General features: G+C 38.8%; 1 protein-coding gene across 3 annotated transcripts in view; it reads right to left on the bottom strand.

Moving 5' to 3' along the window:
• Positions 1-15865, bottom strand: part of ccdc186 (coiled-coil domain-containing protein 186) — a 25030-nt gene that overhangs the window by 4047 nt on the left and 5118 nt on the right. For 2 of the 3 annotated variants that reach the window (XM_005747392.2, XM_005747393.2), the window contains exons 5-14: positions 13309-13521; positions 12831-12950; positions 12009-12113; positions 11251-11349; positions 8215-8301; positions 7988-8130; positions 7058-7313; positions 6451-6640; positions 4835-4933; positions 4362-4590 (exon numbers count right to left, since the gene is read on the bottom strand). In XM_005747392.2, the coding sequence (XP_005747449.1) occupies positions 4362-4590; positions 4835-4933; positions 6451-6640; positions 7058-7313; positions 7988-8130; positions 8215-8301; positions 11251-11349; positions 12009-12113; positions 12831-12950; positions 13309-13521 (1541 nt within the window). The remainder of the gene's footprint in view (positions 1-4361; positions 4591-4834; positions 4934-6450; positions 6641-7057; positions 7314-7987; positions 8131-8214; positions 8302-11250; positions 11350-12008; positions 12114-12830; positions 12951-13308; positions 13522-15865) is intronic. The other variant, XM_005747394.2, reaches the window with a different exon arrangement.

The following is a 15865-nucleotide window of genomic DNA, read 5'->3' as shown; positions in this document are numbered from 1 at the left end:
TGCATCCGTATCCTTTCATTTTCCAATCACTTAATAAAGGAGTGCAGATAGCTGAAGAGGGCTGCGTACTGTCCTAGAGAAAAGATCAACAACCCAGTACTATAATCGATATTTGTAACCCGCTGTCGATCCAACCATAAACCTAAAGTACTCAACTATCAACTAGCAATGTGTAGTTCAAATTCAGGGTGGCTAGCTATAAGATGAGCTCAGAGTAGGGGGCACTTAAAATAATAAAAGCTGAAAGACTCGAGATTTTTAAAAAGATTCATTAGATAGGAATACAGTGTTTAAAACGCTTCTATTTCTATATTAAACACAACTACCACTACTGCCACCAAGACTCATTAAGTATTTATGAAAAATGCAAAGTAGGAATTAACACAGAACCATAAATGGAAATGAGTACAAAACATCATCCTGTGCTATGAGGAGCTTTATAGATCAGTCATCTTTCAGTCTGCAACAAGCTATGGATCCATTCTAGTCAATTACACTGACCTCCAGTGGTGTCCTTCAGTGTTAAACACCTAGATTTTTCTTGGGGTAGACATGCATGGGGGACTAAGCGATTCAAGAAGAGCCCACTGTTTAATTATTCCTGTTCGCAGAGGCATTTATGTGAATGTGTTGGGAAAGAGGTGAAAAGGGTCGGAAACATGCCTGTGATATTTTCATTAATATAACATGCATTAACGGCCCATGTTAAAATAGGTGAATCGAGTTGCAGGTACCAATCAGCATGCAGCAGCCTACATTTGTAAAAAATGCAAAAGCACCAGCAATTCAGCCCGAACTGAAAAGATTCAATGTTTGCATAAACAGAAAAGAGGGATTGTTTTTAACATGCATTTTAAGCATCCATACTCAGAGATGGGTCCTGCTCCTGTTCTTTTATAATGCATGTGCTTTTTATGCTAATGTAAATCTAACACATAAGGAAAGCTAACATCTACCTCAAACTATGCTATGGTGTATTGATTCTAATCTAGCAAAGCAAATAAGTACATGGGTGCAAAATTATATGGACAATAGCTCTGCAAGTATCATAAAAGAGCCACCACCAGAAAATATCCCATCCACACTCACAGAAAAACACATGGGCTACCACAGACATAAAATGAAACTTACCTCTAGACTAGCCTTGCAAGGGTCCATATTAGGACCCCAGTTCCATCATGACAGTGTTTAGTAAAAACAAAAAAAGTGACAGAAATTAAAGATGTGGCTACATGATGTGCTCAATGCATGCACAGGTCGGCAGGGGGAAGAGATCAGAAATTTAGAATGACAATGACTTATTTTGAATCTAAGATTCAAAGGGATGTTTTTTCCTTCTAAAAAAAGAGGGGCAGCGAGTCATGCATGCATAGCGTGAGGGTGGCACAACAGCTCAATTAAGAAACCACAGTTCTTAAGATTACAAACTTTGGACTTCAAAAGGTCAGAAGAAAGGTAGCGGACAAAAAAAAAAATATTGTGGTCTGTATTCAGAACATGGAGGCTATAAGCAGGAAGTAATCAGCTTCATTTTGTACAACAACAAGTACACCTGCTCAGTAAATGCAAATGCATGTGATGAGATCTCAATAAACCATAACACAATCCTTCATCCAGAAAATATGAAGGGACAACATCATGACAACAGCAAAAATACTTTAAGATATGACCCTGACTGGCAATGAGACAGATATCCCTGAAGTGATGCGTCCCATTATGCATACTTAACCCATTCACCAGTGTGGGCCCACAATAGCCTGCAACAGAGCCTATATTCCTCTGATTTACAGTTATCATTGATCGCAGCCTTAGTGGAGTGAAAAGAGTGCTCTCCAGATAAATAGGTATCAACATCTCCTGAGCAGAAGGCGTCCGCCTGCTTTGTTCCCATCTGGTCTTCAACAGTATCATTTTAATTCAAGTCACATGAACAGCCAATTTAGACCTAATGGCCATAATAACCAGGTGTGGCAGTAGAGGGAAAGACATCACTGCCCTTGAAGGATGCTGCTGCTAATTCTGCTCGTTTTAGCTCATTTACTTCCAATCACATATACTGTACTCTACTGTATACACTGACCCGTCTTTGACTTCCTACACACATTACATCAACAAGCCACTCCGGGAACATAATGCAAGGCTGCGTGATGAGTGAAAATACATCTACAAATCACCAGGTAGCGATAAAATTGCTAAGTGGGAGGGACCATTTCTGGTTTCGCAATTATTTTTTCTTTGCTCCTGCAAGACTATTATATTGTAGCAATGCTACAGCTTTTTAACTGTAGCTGCAGGTTTCAGTCATTACAATATGGTTTCTGCAGAATCTTGTTCTGTCTGGCTTAGAAAAACAAAATACTACAATACCATTGATCTACAGCTACCGTCGCTAAAGAAAATAGACCAATGGTACTGTAAGACTAAGCAATATGGACCAAATATGATCCTGCATTAAAGCCATAAGAAGATTTCACATCTGAACTTTAGCCAATATCGAGAGAATGGGCAGCTTAAGACGATGCTCAGACCTGATTTTTCTGAGCAGAACAAAACAGAAGATCGACTGCATCACGTGAGTTCGGCAGGCTGGAAAAACACCATTTATTTTAGGTGATGAGTATCCTTGTTAGACACCTGAATACTTTACTGGACTTTGTGAAAACTCACTCAAGTCAGATCCCACTGCATATTCCTTCATGGGATAATTATAAGAAAGGTTTAGGGCTCAAACTGTTCAAATGGGGCACTGTGTCTCTCTCTGTGTTGCAGGCGTATTTGTGAGCTAGTGGGGCCACTGGGACTGCAGTGGACTGCACTGATGCAGCTTTAAAGAAAAAAAAAAAAAAGGGTTTTAGATTGCAACAATAAACCGTATCACTATCAAATATCTACTTTGAATAGATTTTAAATGTAAACGTATTGTCCAGCCCTGACCAGTGGCACCCAGAAAGGCTCCTCCCACTTTCAAAAGTGAGCTTAAAGATGAAAAACACTGCTATGATTATGACAAGTGTCATGGATGTGGTATCGAAGATTAGCCACCAACTCTCCCTTATCTGAAACCCTTTAAGCTTTAGCCGCCATGTATCCGTCTCTTTATTCATCACCTGCCTTACAGCTATCTTGTCAGTGTTCACCAGGCTGTCCTGGAGGGATAGGGACAGAAAGGCAAAGAGGACAAATTTACATCCCTGCTCTGAGTAGTGTAACCCTCCCACACCCGGCCCCGTGTTTAGCAGAGATTTTACACAGCTAAATTTAGCTTCGCAACCGTGGGATTCGTCCTCAATTTTAACTCTTAAATGTAGGTTGAGGCTAATGGATTCAATCCGAGTTTATGGCTGGGAAACAAATGAGAAGTGGGAAAGCAGAGATGATCCAAGTAGAATCAAGTAGGATGGATGAAAAGAAAAAAAAACTGAAGCAGAACTTTAGCAAACTGTACAGCTGAACTATAGAACTTCAGTTATTTACCTTTCAGCTTCGAGACCTTCTGACTTTTTAAATATCCTATTTTTTTTAGCTTTATAACATATCAAAAACAAATATATAGATTTATTAAACATATATTCATTGATCATTTTATCGTAGTATACCAGTATAGCACACGATGGACTGCGAGGCCTTAAATGTAGAATACGCAACACTGCGATGAGATTAATATCGTCCAAACGTCCTTTACACTGGCTTTTTCATTGCAGGTGATGGAGATGAATATGGATGGAGCATCATTAAGCAGTCATACACATGCGGCTCCATGTATGGCTCAGACTATAAATAGATTTCAGCGAAGTTTGTCATGAATGAGTCAGTGCCTTCATGGGTTAGGATCAAAAGATTAGAGGGTGAGACAAAGAAGGAAGCAGAGCGCCGAAAACTGTCTGTATGGGGGTCAAGGTCAGCTGAAGCATCCTTTCATCATTTGGAAAATCTGTGTCGAACCAAGTTATGAAATGAGATATGATACGTTCAGCGCTCAGAGCTTAGCTGTCATATTGGTCGGGGTGTTTCAATGTTTAAAAAGTGAATAAAAAGAACTGAACGTATACGTAGCATAGACTACACATCCTACTTTAAGTTGTTAGTTTTCTTAAAAGGCAGAGGTTGTTTGCAGAGCGTTTCATTTTCTCAAACCTGTAATATTACTGCTATCTTTTAAATAAAAGCCATAAAGCCTGAAACACTGTATCTGAGACTTTTGTGCATTTGCACTGGGACTGCTGTCAATTTCAAACCTTTATTCATAAGTACTGCTTGAGCACGCAACAATCAAAAAGATTCCAAAACATTAGAGGTAGAGATGCAAGAAGTTGTGTCATTTCCCGTTTTCTGATTCCTCTATGTTGGTCCATCCCACTCACTTGGTCTTTTTGCGGATCTCTTCCACCAGTTGCTTGATATGGTCCTCCATGAATTCGATTTTCTCCTGCTTCCGAGCTAGAGCCTTTTGCAGACGGACGATACGCTCAACGAGCACAGCCTTGTCGACCTCTGGGAAACTGTCCACAACCACCACCGAAGGGCCCGACTGGCTCTCTGGTGACCGCTCTTCAACGCCACTGCTGCTGCCATGACGTGCATTCAAAGAACCTGGAGTATCAAGGGGATAAAGACACACATCACCAATGAACAATTATCACTGATGTGGCTTTGATCATGTAAGAATGAGCTGTGAAATATTGCTTTCCTGTATGAAACATTGACTAGATACAATGTTTGGGGGGGGTTTTTAGAAGAAGAAGAAGAAGAAGAAGAAGAAGAAGAAGAATCTATCCCACTGAAAGGCCCAATAGCAAAAAATAAAAAATGATAACTTTAGGTGTTAAATACTAACCAAATCTTGGAGTAGTACCTGAGGAACTGGAGCGACTGCCCATACTGCTGGCATCCCGTTCGCACCCTCCATTCTCAACTTGCTCCAGCCTTTTTCGGGCTTTAGAGAAAAAGAAAGATTTGTTAACTGTCAAAAGGTGACTAATACCAAGATGTCATTGTCACAGACACTTTGTGAAAATCAACATCACTGACAATTAAATATTATGAAAATGAGCATCACAGCTCAGCTGAACTCTGAGTATTCCTCTTGGAAGGAGTCAACCTGAATAAACATGACACAAGTTGCTTTTGAAGAACCCTGCAGCCTCAGCAAACCTTCCAAGGTTGAACAAAGGCTTGAAATGACTATGCTGATTAAGTGTAACTGCTACACTGATGAAAAATTACTGTTTCTGCCAAAAAAAAGTCCTCTCTAGCCTACAAGACAGCTGAAAGTGAAAGGATTGATCACAGAACATAAAAGTGCTGAACTTTCAGCTCTAAGGTTTTTCTTTGCTCCCAGAGAAGAGGCGAGGGAAGCTGGCTCACCCTGTTAGGTATAACCACAGCAGGGATCCACCTGTACACTCATCAATCACTTTGCAGATTCTCCTCGTTATGTGACTCTGTGATAGTGTTCCTCTTTGTTTTCTTATCCAGGTATACTTTTATTGCCCTGACACTATTTTTGCGATCATTGTCATGTTGATTTCCAGATGGTATTGTGTTGAGAATCTCTTGAAGGTTTTCTGTATTCATGATTCCACTAGTTTTGACAAGATCTCCAACACCACTATTCCCAAATCATGACAGAGCCTTCACTGTAGGCTGTAGACACTCATTGTCTCCTGAAGTCCTTCATACATAGATGGCGATTTCAGAATCAGAAGACGGGCCAGATACATGTGTCAGGTTTTTGCTGGCTTTTTCCCCCAATTCTTAAGGATATGACTTTCATATAATGTTTATCTGATGGAGATAATTTTTCAGGCTTGGCACTTCTTCTTTTATCCTCAAATTTTTTAAAGCACACACTGTACACCATTCTGAGATATGCCAATATTTCACCTAATAGCTCTTTGGGAATCTCTGGTGTTATCTTTGGAACCAAAAAATAAGAACATGAGCAAAATGTCACAGCAAATGTCCAAAAAGAACTATGAAAGCCCTTCGATAAGCCTGGAGAACTATTGCTTAAGACTACTTTAAAAAATGACGAGAAGCTGGCTCCCTGGAAGCTAAATATAAAGAAAAATGAGGTGAATCAAGACTTTTCTGCAGTACTTTATGTATGAATGACAAAACTATTGAAGGGTTGATAATTCAATGAAATGATACAATTCTCTATATTACAGTTATTCTGTTGTTTCATGACAGTTAGCAAAGGGTTTGTCACAGTGGGTGTCTGCACATGTTTGATTTGCACAGATCTCTTTGAGACCGGGCTTCTCCTTAGATGGAACTCGGGATTTTTAACTTGTTAGGAAAATGTGTAAACCACTAAACAACCGAGACGCTGCCATTTTCCATGATAGATGTTTGAGAAATCATCTGCCTTTTCAAACCAACCTTTATTATTATTCTAGACTTTCTATACAAAAACAAGAGATGCATAAATACATTAGGGTATCTGACCTTGTGTTAGCTGTTTTGTGAGGTCTTTGATATTAGCAGCTTGCTTCCTTTTCTGAGTCACCAGCTCATCCCTCAGCTCTTCTACTCTGGTTTTCAGTTGGGCCACTTCCGTCTGCAGTGCTGCCCGCTCCTCCTGCAGACTCTGCACCTCTTGTCGTCTCAGCGCCTCTTCCTGTTTCAGTTGCTGTGACTGCAGGATTAATGGTGTAAGAAAAAAAAAAAGACTAATGATGTAATAACACCAATTATATAGTAGTAATATATATTGGAATGGCTGCTTGCTTTAAAAACAAAATTAAAAAGATATTTTAAGACTTTCTCCTGAATTTCGAGCAGGAAAATGTCATTACTTATAACAACACAGTGATCCACTGTATGTTTTCTCAGTTCTGCTTCTACAAAAGGATTCAAACACTTGATTAGAAAATGTATTTCAATCTTTCTTTAATCAAACCAGGAAACGTGAGCAGACGCTGAAACCAAAACAATTTGATAACAACTTCAAAAAAGAAGAAAAACAAAGACAAAAATGAGTTTAGTATCATTTTTATCTTTCATCTCATCAACAAATGCATTGTATCAGATAGTGCACTCAGAGTACGCCAACCTTGTCTTCCAGCAGCCTGTTGGTCTCCTGCAGCTTTCCTTGAAGCTCGGTGAAGTTGTTAGTTAGCTGGTCCAGCTGAGACTGTAGTGCGTTGCTCTCCGACTGAAGCTGAGCGTTCTTGCTGCTCAACTTCTCAGTGAAGCCCAGTAACTCCGCTTCACGCTCTCTGCTGCCTTGTACATCACGGTGCAGGTCAGCCATTTGATTGGTCAGGCCATCCACTTCATCACGAAGCGATTTGATTTCCTGTTCATCGCTACATCCAGAAAACAATAAATAAATCATTAAATGGGCTTCAAATGGGCTCAATGACTAAAAAAAATAATAATAATGATGGCAAGCTAAACATTTTAACTGTTCAATATAATTAAATGTACATGGATTGCATTGCTTATTTAGGTAAGCCTTTTCTTTTGCACAAATATAAAAATGTTTCGGTTTTCTCTACTGTGACTATCCCTTCTTTCTATTAAATCATCTTCACATGGCCATCACAGTCACACACCCACACAGGGACCAGAGTCCCTTTCCTGCCCTCTATGCTATATCTGTCTCTGCTCTATCTTTAAGTGCTCTGATGAAGCAGTTGAGTGAGAAAAAAAGAAGAACGGGTAGTATATTACAAACTGTACATTTCTATAAAAAACTGTCATGTCAGCATGGTAATACAGGTGCAAAGCAAAACAAAAACAAAAAAAACAAAACAAAAACTTATATTAAACATGCTTGCTCATAGTGAAATAACAAATGTCACTTTTTGTGCATTAAGTATATTTAGGCCCTTTAGTTGATGGTGCTTCAATATTTGTTACTATGTAAATGTGCTATCTTTTATTTATTTCTGTCAGATGCCACATATGCAAAACTGCTCTGTTCAGTGTGCGGTGGTGTCCCATCACACTTCCTATATGAGTGAGTGTGTGGCTGTACCATTGATGCTGCTCCTGAAGTGCAGTCACCTCTTCGAGCTTTTCTCTCTGGCGGCCAATCTCCGTTTTTTGCCGGTTGATGATCTCCCTGTACTTGGTCAGCTCATCCTCCCACCGTGGACGCTCATCCTCCAGACACTTTAACTAAAGAATAACACAACTTTCTTGCAGTGAAGACCTGGAGATATCCTGTGTGCCAATGTTTAAACACCAGTATGTCGGACAAACCTTTGTGCGTAGCGTATCAAGCTCATCCATGGCCTCTTTATAGCTCCTCTTCAGGTCTTCCAGCTCTTTGGCTTTCACCCGGTGTAGCTGCCAGATGCAGTAGATTGTCCATTAGATATGCAACCACTGTTTTGTGTTTTGCATTGCTTCTGTAAAAATAAGCTCTTAAAATAAGCTATCAAAAGAATACCCAACAAATTTTCCTCTCTTTTTGTTCAGTCTGGTAACTCACATACACAAAAGTTGATTATGGAGTTCCACAGGGTTCTGTCCTGGGACCAATACTTAAAGAAAAAAAAACAATTATAAAAACTTCTCTAAAGCAATATTATTCTGCTATGCAGATGATTACCATGATAGCCAGTTTATGTATGTAGCCATCCAGTTGCAAATAATTGCAGTCTAATTTAAAAACGCATACAATAATGAGCACAAATCCTCTGCAGCACCTATTTGGTACACCCTGACTGCAAATAACTGGCTGGTTACATTTGCTTGTATTCTGGTCATCTTCCTACATAAAAGCAAGGTTGCTGAGTGCCATATCGTGTTGCATCCTGCAGCAACAATGTCACTATTTGTGGAGAAATTTCTGAATTTATCTTTTTCAGCTCTTTTCAGAGCTGGATTTAATGTGAATTTCTGTGCATACAGACTGCAACAGATTTACAGAAGACAGATTTGTAACATTTGCTGATTAATTACAGACTACATTCAACCTCAGGCTGATACCAAACAGACTCCATCTTATTGCCGTTTTGTCACTCTGAAGATGGCAACTGAATGCGAGTGGTCATAGACCTGCCAGAGTCAACAAGATCATAAGTTGCAATAATTCTGGCCCTGCCAGTCTCCAATTACTGTTTACCCTAATGTCACCAAACCCTTGTTACTCATGCTTTATATTGAGAAAACCTATTATTTGGCCCCAAAAACCTCTGAAATCTAATGAGTGTATAACAATACCCTGCCCTCCAGTACTACTGAGACGACTATGGAGTCATTTTTCACCAGGACTGGTCGTTTGACTTGCAAATGAAACATGCAGTTGGGGCCACACCTTCTTTCACTTCCACACTATACTCAAAATAGGAAACTCTGTGATTCACAGTGATGTTGAAATACTAGCCAGCATATTTGTCTATAAATAACATTGGTCAGAACTCTGCTAATTCTGACTGATTATTACATCTTAAGTTCAGTGGTTTTACAAAGCAATGCAACTATCGGTCAAAAAAGAAAATCATACAGTTGCAGAATTTTTAATGCAGAAGCATTCCTGGGCAACCTGTGTGTGTTATAGTAATCTGTTCATTAAAGTTGCTTTATTTATGCATTAATTAAGCATGTGAAAGCAATGACCATCTTTTTAACAAAGCCATTACCAGTGCTACTGAAAGTCAACTTTTCCCAGAAGCTATTAGTAGTCTGTGGTAACCACGACAACATGGCAGTAATGGAGATGCTGGTAAATTTTCTACTGTTGATTCTTACATTTATCCCTTCCAATCTAATTTTATAGCCAAAAACTAATGGAAACTTTGTACTTGCATTATTTATGACTGAGATGCATCATCACTTGAGCATAACACACATACTAAAATAAACACAGGCTTGGACCAGTTTATTCATCAGCAGAGTAGTGACATCTGCCAAAAATCAACATCCATGATAAACCCTGTCCTAAAAACTATTTCCACACAGTATCAGTGATGGCCCTGCAATGTACTCTCCAGTTACTGGGAAGAATAAAATCTCTGACATAATACCTAACTGGATGAATCTCTTTATGATCAAATTTCAGACCCCTGAAGAAAACAAAACAATGTAAAAAATCTCTGCCACCTTAAATCCATCAAAATGTAAATCTAAGACCATCTCATTTAAACACAGACATTTTAAGGACTTTCTAGAAAAACAAAACAGGCTGTAGAATGAAAACAGGAGATGTGTGATGTATCCTGAGTTGTTGTTGAAATGCACAGCTTCATATTGATTATTTCTAGGCCATTTATTTTTAAAGTGCATTTCCCTTTAGAGCGGGAAGCAGCAAAAAACAGGCCATTGTGTTTGGATTGAGTCCACGTTTGTGCCTGCGTGTAAGGCATGTCTGCTCGGGGAGCGCGAATGCCAGTTTGTTATCTCGTCCAAGTTAAGGCAATTACACCTCTCAAACTGAGAAAAACAGGCCAAAAACATTTTTACTAGAAGAGCTGGCATCGACAATCAATAAAAGGCTGAATAATGGCTTGGCGAATCACAGCGTATGTGCAATTTTGAATTATTGTTTGTTTTGTCTTCTGGTGCCTCGTCACACAGATAAAAATCGAAATTGAGTTCACAAGTAAAAGTAAACCTTCATTCATCAAACAGTTATGTCACCCACTAACTATTGTTTTTGCCGTTTTGCATCAATCGTTGTCCAGGAGTGAATATGGGGATCTCTACACGTTAAAAATCAGTGCATCCTCACAAAAAGCAGAGCTAGATTTCTCACTTGGAAAGTCAAATCCCAACTTCATAATCCAAGATTGCAGCAGTGTGAAAAAGCAGTATAACTGCAAAACATAAACTCAGGATGGCGTCTCTCCCAGCTCAGACATCCAACTTTTAAGATTAAAGAAAGCAACACAAGTTACAAATCTTTAGTTTTATGCAGTTTAACCTCATTATCAACTAAGTGCACAAACGTAACCAATTTATTTAAAGTTCCTGTTGTTTTTTGTCAGTGTCAAAGGCTCCTTCTAGCAACCTAGTTTAACAAGTTAATCTTCAATAAAATGGGGAGGGTTTTTTTATTCTCTACGTTATAATTCTCTTTTTTGTGTTATTATTACATTTTCCCCAATTTTTCAGTTTTCAACTCTTGTTAACACAATCTAACAAATCTACTGCTTATTCAGTAAAAGTCCTAATGCTATAATGCAATGTAGTAAACTGAACTTGACATGCAGATGCTATGTTTTGCCTTAGGAGGGCAAAGTGGATGATAGGATTGGGTCTGAGAATGTGTTGTGTATGCGTATTTAGTTTCACCTCTAACTGGTCTGTTTGTTCCTGCTTGTGTTTCTCCAGCTCTCCTTTCGTCTCCCTAAGTTTAACATCAAGCTCATTGGACCTGAGTTCTTCTGATTCCTGAAATAGAGTAGACAGTGAAGATTTTAAAAAACAAACAGGGCAAGAGAAAAGTCAAATACATTGTAAAAGGACAGCCTTAAAAAAAAAAAAAAAAAAAAAAAAAAAAAAAGAGGGGTCTCAGTTGAAGGAAAATATTTTTATAGACACAAATAAGAGGGAATAACTGCCAGTAATGATTTTCCATTTGTGGTTTATGTCATATTGTTTTATTTTTAAGTCTTACTTTGTGATATGCTGACACTGTTGTCTGCGATTAAAAAAAAAAAAGGTAATAATCTTTCTACCACAGAGACAGAGACTAGCACAGCTCTTTGCTACCATCACAAGGTACAAATGAAAAATGCTTTTCTCTTGAAGCAGAATCGGTCGTGCTCAAGTTCAGTTGTTACTGAATAGCATATTTTCAAATTCTATGAAAAGAACAATGCCGCGGCAATAGCGTCATGCAGTCTTTGTCTGCACGCGTAATAGCACGTTATAGTTAAAGATCAACTTTTGTGTTGGGTTAGGCCATTTATTCAAAAGTAAGCCAACTGATTGCAGTGACAGATACAAATCATGCACAAATAAACACTTATTCAGACTGATTCTGGGAAAATCTACTTCTTCCATGGTCTTGAGCAATCTGTTATTTTCCCGTGTTAAATATCACAAACCTGGTATGTTCGAATCATGTCCTGGCAGTTCTTGCGGATCTGCTCAGTCTCTTCCTTCGCCTGGGCCAACTTGGACGTGGTCTCTCTCAGTTTGTCTTTAGTTTCCTGCAAATAAACACAAATATGCTTTTGTACTATAGCACTAAAGCACAATTTTAAGATGCACAGACACCTGTCAACCACACAGGTTACCACACAGAAAAGTGGCTCAACAGCTGCGACCTTCAGGAACCACCGACTTTTTTTTTTTTTTTTACCATTTCCCCTCTGTTTATAGCCTCATATTTGCTTGGAGTCACTTCAAAAATAAAACCATTAGTTTGTAATAAGACACTCTCAAAAATAGCTATGATGTTAATGATGATTTTCTCGCAGGTCCATTACTGTACCATTTTCACCCCATTTCATTTTGCCTGTGAATCACAAGACGCCTCTAATCATGTTTTTTATGGCGTGTCTGCAGACAAAAATGACTGAAGGGGATGTAATTTGTATGCTGGCGTAAGTCTTTGACAAACAACCGGTCTTTAAACTAAAGGAAATTAACATTAACCAGAAGAGGAATGCTGTTTTAATAATATGGGTAAGGCACACTCTGAAAACTGGAGCTGCATGTAGTCATGTAAATGTGTCATTTTAATTTTTGAATAAAATTTGGCTCTAGCATGCTGAGGTGCACATGCTCACTCTATAATATCATCGAAATCCTGAGGATAATATATGCAACAGAGGTCAAATTAACCTTGTACACCTCCTTTTTTACCTTCATTGACTATTAAATTTTAATAAAATAACAAAAAATAAACACAAAAGTTACATTACCTTGTGCGCATCTGCCTCACTCTTTAACTTGTTCTGGGCCCATTTGACCTTGATCAGATGGGAGTTGATCTCCTCCTTTAGTTTGTCCACATCTCGACTCAACCTGCCAACCTCCCCTTCCTAAGAACGCAGTTCAAAGGACAGATCAGCAAACAGATATTTGGTTGGGAGCCAACATTTCTTTTTATTAAAAAAAACCTGCTTTTTGTTTCTCACTGATAGTTCTAAAAGGGTCCTACATCTGCAAACCACCGTAGGAAGAATAAATCTATCGCCCACACAATGCTCGCTTCACTGAAAAACTAATATAAGGTCGCTTATGTGATCTAATTTTCACTGTGAAGTACTGTGTATTCAAAGCGAGAGCTATGTCTATTTTTTTATTATGTCTAGTGGCAAATTAGGCTGAATTTAAATGAGTTCAAATAGATAAATACAAAACTCTCTCTATAAAACAGAGGCACTATAAAATGGTCACCTTTGCTTCATACAGCTGCTGTAGCCGCCCTTTCTCCTGAGCCAGCTGGTTTCCTCGCAGGGCCTGGCGATCCACCTCTTTGGTGGCTTCTCTCAGTTTCTTCTCCAGACTCTCTTTATCCCGCCTCAGGTCGAGGGCCTCTTTCTCACCCCGCACATATTTCATCACCATGGTCTCCTTCTCTTGCCTCGCCTCATCACATTTCTTATTCACCTGGGGAGTTTTATTTTTTTAATATTAGGAGATGTCAGTTGACACTTCGATCACTGAGATACTCGTATTGTTAGGTCCTTATACATATCACAAAAACAACTGACGTTTCTCTTGGAACTGTCCAACAGCAGATGGCTGAGGCAGTGATTTATCAGCTACCTTACTTTGCCTTCCATAACCTGGACAAGTGACAGACAGCTGGAGAAACACATGCACCCTCCCCAGATGCAGTGGGGGTAGATTTCAGGACTGTCACTGTTCATCTGTCAGCATGTCAGCATTTTACAAATGGAGCCAACAAGCTTTCCATTTGCCAGCTATATTAAAAAAAATAAAAATCTGCTCCTTATTGAAGGCAATTTATTAGCTTATTATTTAGTAAAGGACAGTAACGCTCCCAGGCTTTTATAATTCCCATATTTTTCTTTTCTTACACTAACAAGGGCTTAACTGTATTTTTTAAAATGATTCAGTAATTCATCAACGTAATTAAACAAAATGAGTTTTTTTTTTAAAAATGGTAGGAAATGGTATCAAGGAACCAAAGAAGACACATTCAGTCAGTGAAAGCTTGATAAATAAATATGTGCCATTTAAGCAGCTGATGTGTGTATGGCTGAAACGATAGTAGGACAGGCTCTGCTAACACAGTTAAACATCTAAAATAATGTGTGGAGGAAAAATAACATAATGGATGCGTTCTTCCATAATGACATTTTCCTTTTACAAATATTATACATTCACTCTGCAAGTCCCAACCTGAAGCCCTTCATTAGCCGAGCAGTTTTGAAGACCGAGCATCACCATGGTGCACCTGCTATGCAGACACTTTCATGGACAACAGTTACGTCCCTATGCCTGATCTGTACTGTTCGCTCTAACACGCTGATGCTTTATGAAAGCAAGAGAAAGAGAGAGACACTGTATAAGCTGTGTAAGAGACGATATCTGGCAACTGACTAGACATTTTAACTGATCGCCTCACTCTTATTTTGAAGGTTCAGATTTTGTTAAACAGTTATCTCCAGTCCTACACATATTTTCCTTCAAAGCTGTGTCACTGGTCAGTTTGATATCAATATTCTTGAAATCAGCTGCTTCTTGAAAAAAAGAAAAAAGAAAAAAAAAGAACAAAACTGGAGGGACTACATTTCCCACATCACCGTCTATTACAGGTGATGGCAGTTCTTCTTCTCCTCTGTTTTTAATTTGTTGCAAGCTGGAGGTGTGCTCTGAAAATAATAAGCAGCAAGTGGATAAACTACTTTGTGTGCTGCTATGTGTCCTGCAGAGGAGAAAAAGGCTTCTGCCACCCGCTGTGGTTATGATGGAGCTGAAGTCTGTCAATGGGCGATTCCTCTGAAAGGCAGCTGATTACACTCTTTTATTTATTTGTTGCACAGTACTTGGGATGGCGTGTATTTGCACAGGAGAACCTTATAAAATTGTATTATAAATTTAAGAAAGGCTGTGCATGCCTTCTTTCTTGTACAAAAGCACACGGGTCCACCAACCACTGTGGGGAAACTCAAAGGAAAGAAATGATCTTTTATTTGGCACAAAGCGTCTTTAGATTAACAATACCAAATGTTTTGATCCTCGGGGGCTCCAGCTGATTAGGAGCGGGACACACTATTAGTACAAGAGAGGAATGATTCAAGAGAAGGGCTTAAAGAGAGACAACCAAGTGCAAAATCAAACCCCTACTGCTCATTGAGCAGTGAAATTAAAAATTGTAAAGTGTGACAAAACTGTCAAGAGAAAAGTCCCTTCCATGGTTTCAACCAGGTGTGCAAATGGTTGGATGAAAATGTGCTTCCCTGCACTATTCGTTTAACAAGTGATTAAATCTGCAATAACAAGAGTTTGCCGTGCAAAGACCTTGAACATTCAGCTGCTAGTTTTGCACAGACAGCTTGAAAGAAAATGAGAATACAAAAGCCTGAGTATTTTTGTAGTTAGACTTCAATTTAACCATTTCAGCAAGTACTTTCATCTAAAGACTAACACAAAAATATTTAGAAGAGAATGTGACATTGACATTTATATTTTAGAAAGCCATATCTCAAACTAGAAAGCAAGGGGAATACTTAGCAAGGGGAAAAATATAAGCAAGGGGAAAACTGCTTTATGTGCTGCCATGTATCCTGCCCTGATACCCCTATACTCTATTCAGCAAATAGGTGCATTATTACACAATGTGAACCTTTCTTCTATAAACAGAGTACATACAAAAAAAAAAACCCTGACTGTTGTGAATGATGTGAATGACTAGTCCAGAGCGCTTTGTTGTGGTTTGAATTTAATTAGCTGTCTGAGATGCTGTTTTTTCACTATGCGATCT

This window comes from Pundamilia nyererei, unplaced genomic scaffold, assembly GCF_000239375.1.
Source record: "Pundamilia nyererei isolate P.nyererei 1_Seehausen unplaced genomic scaffold, PunNye1.0 scaffold00196, whole genome shotgun sequence".
Classification (NCBI taxonomy): Eukaryota; Metazoa; Chordata; class Actinopteri; order Cichliformes; family Cichlidae; genus Pundamilia; species Pundamilia nyererei.
The sequence above is the reverse complement of the archived record's forward strand: the minus strand, read 5'-3'. Positions and strand labels throughout refer to the sequence as shown.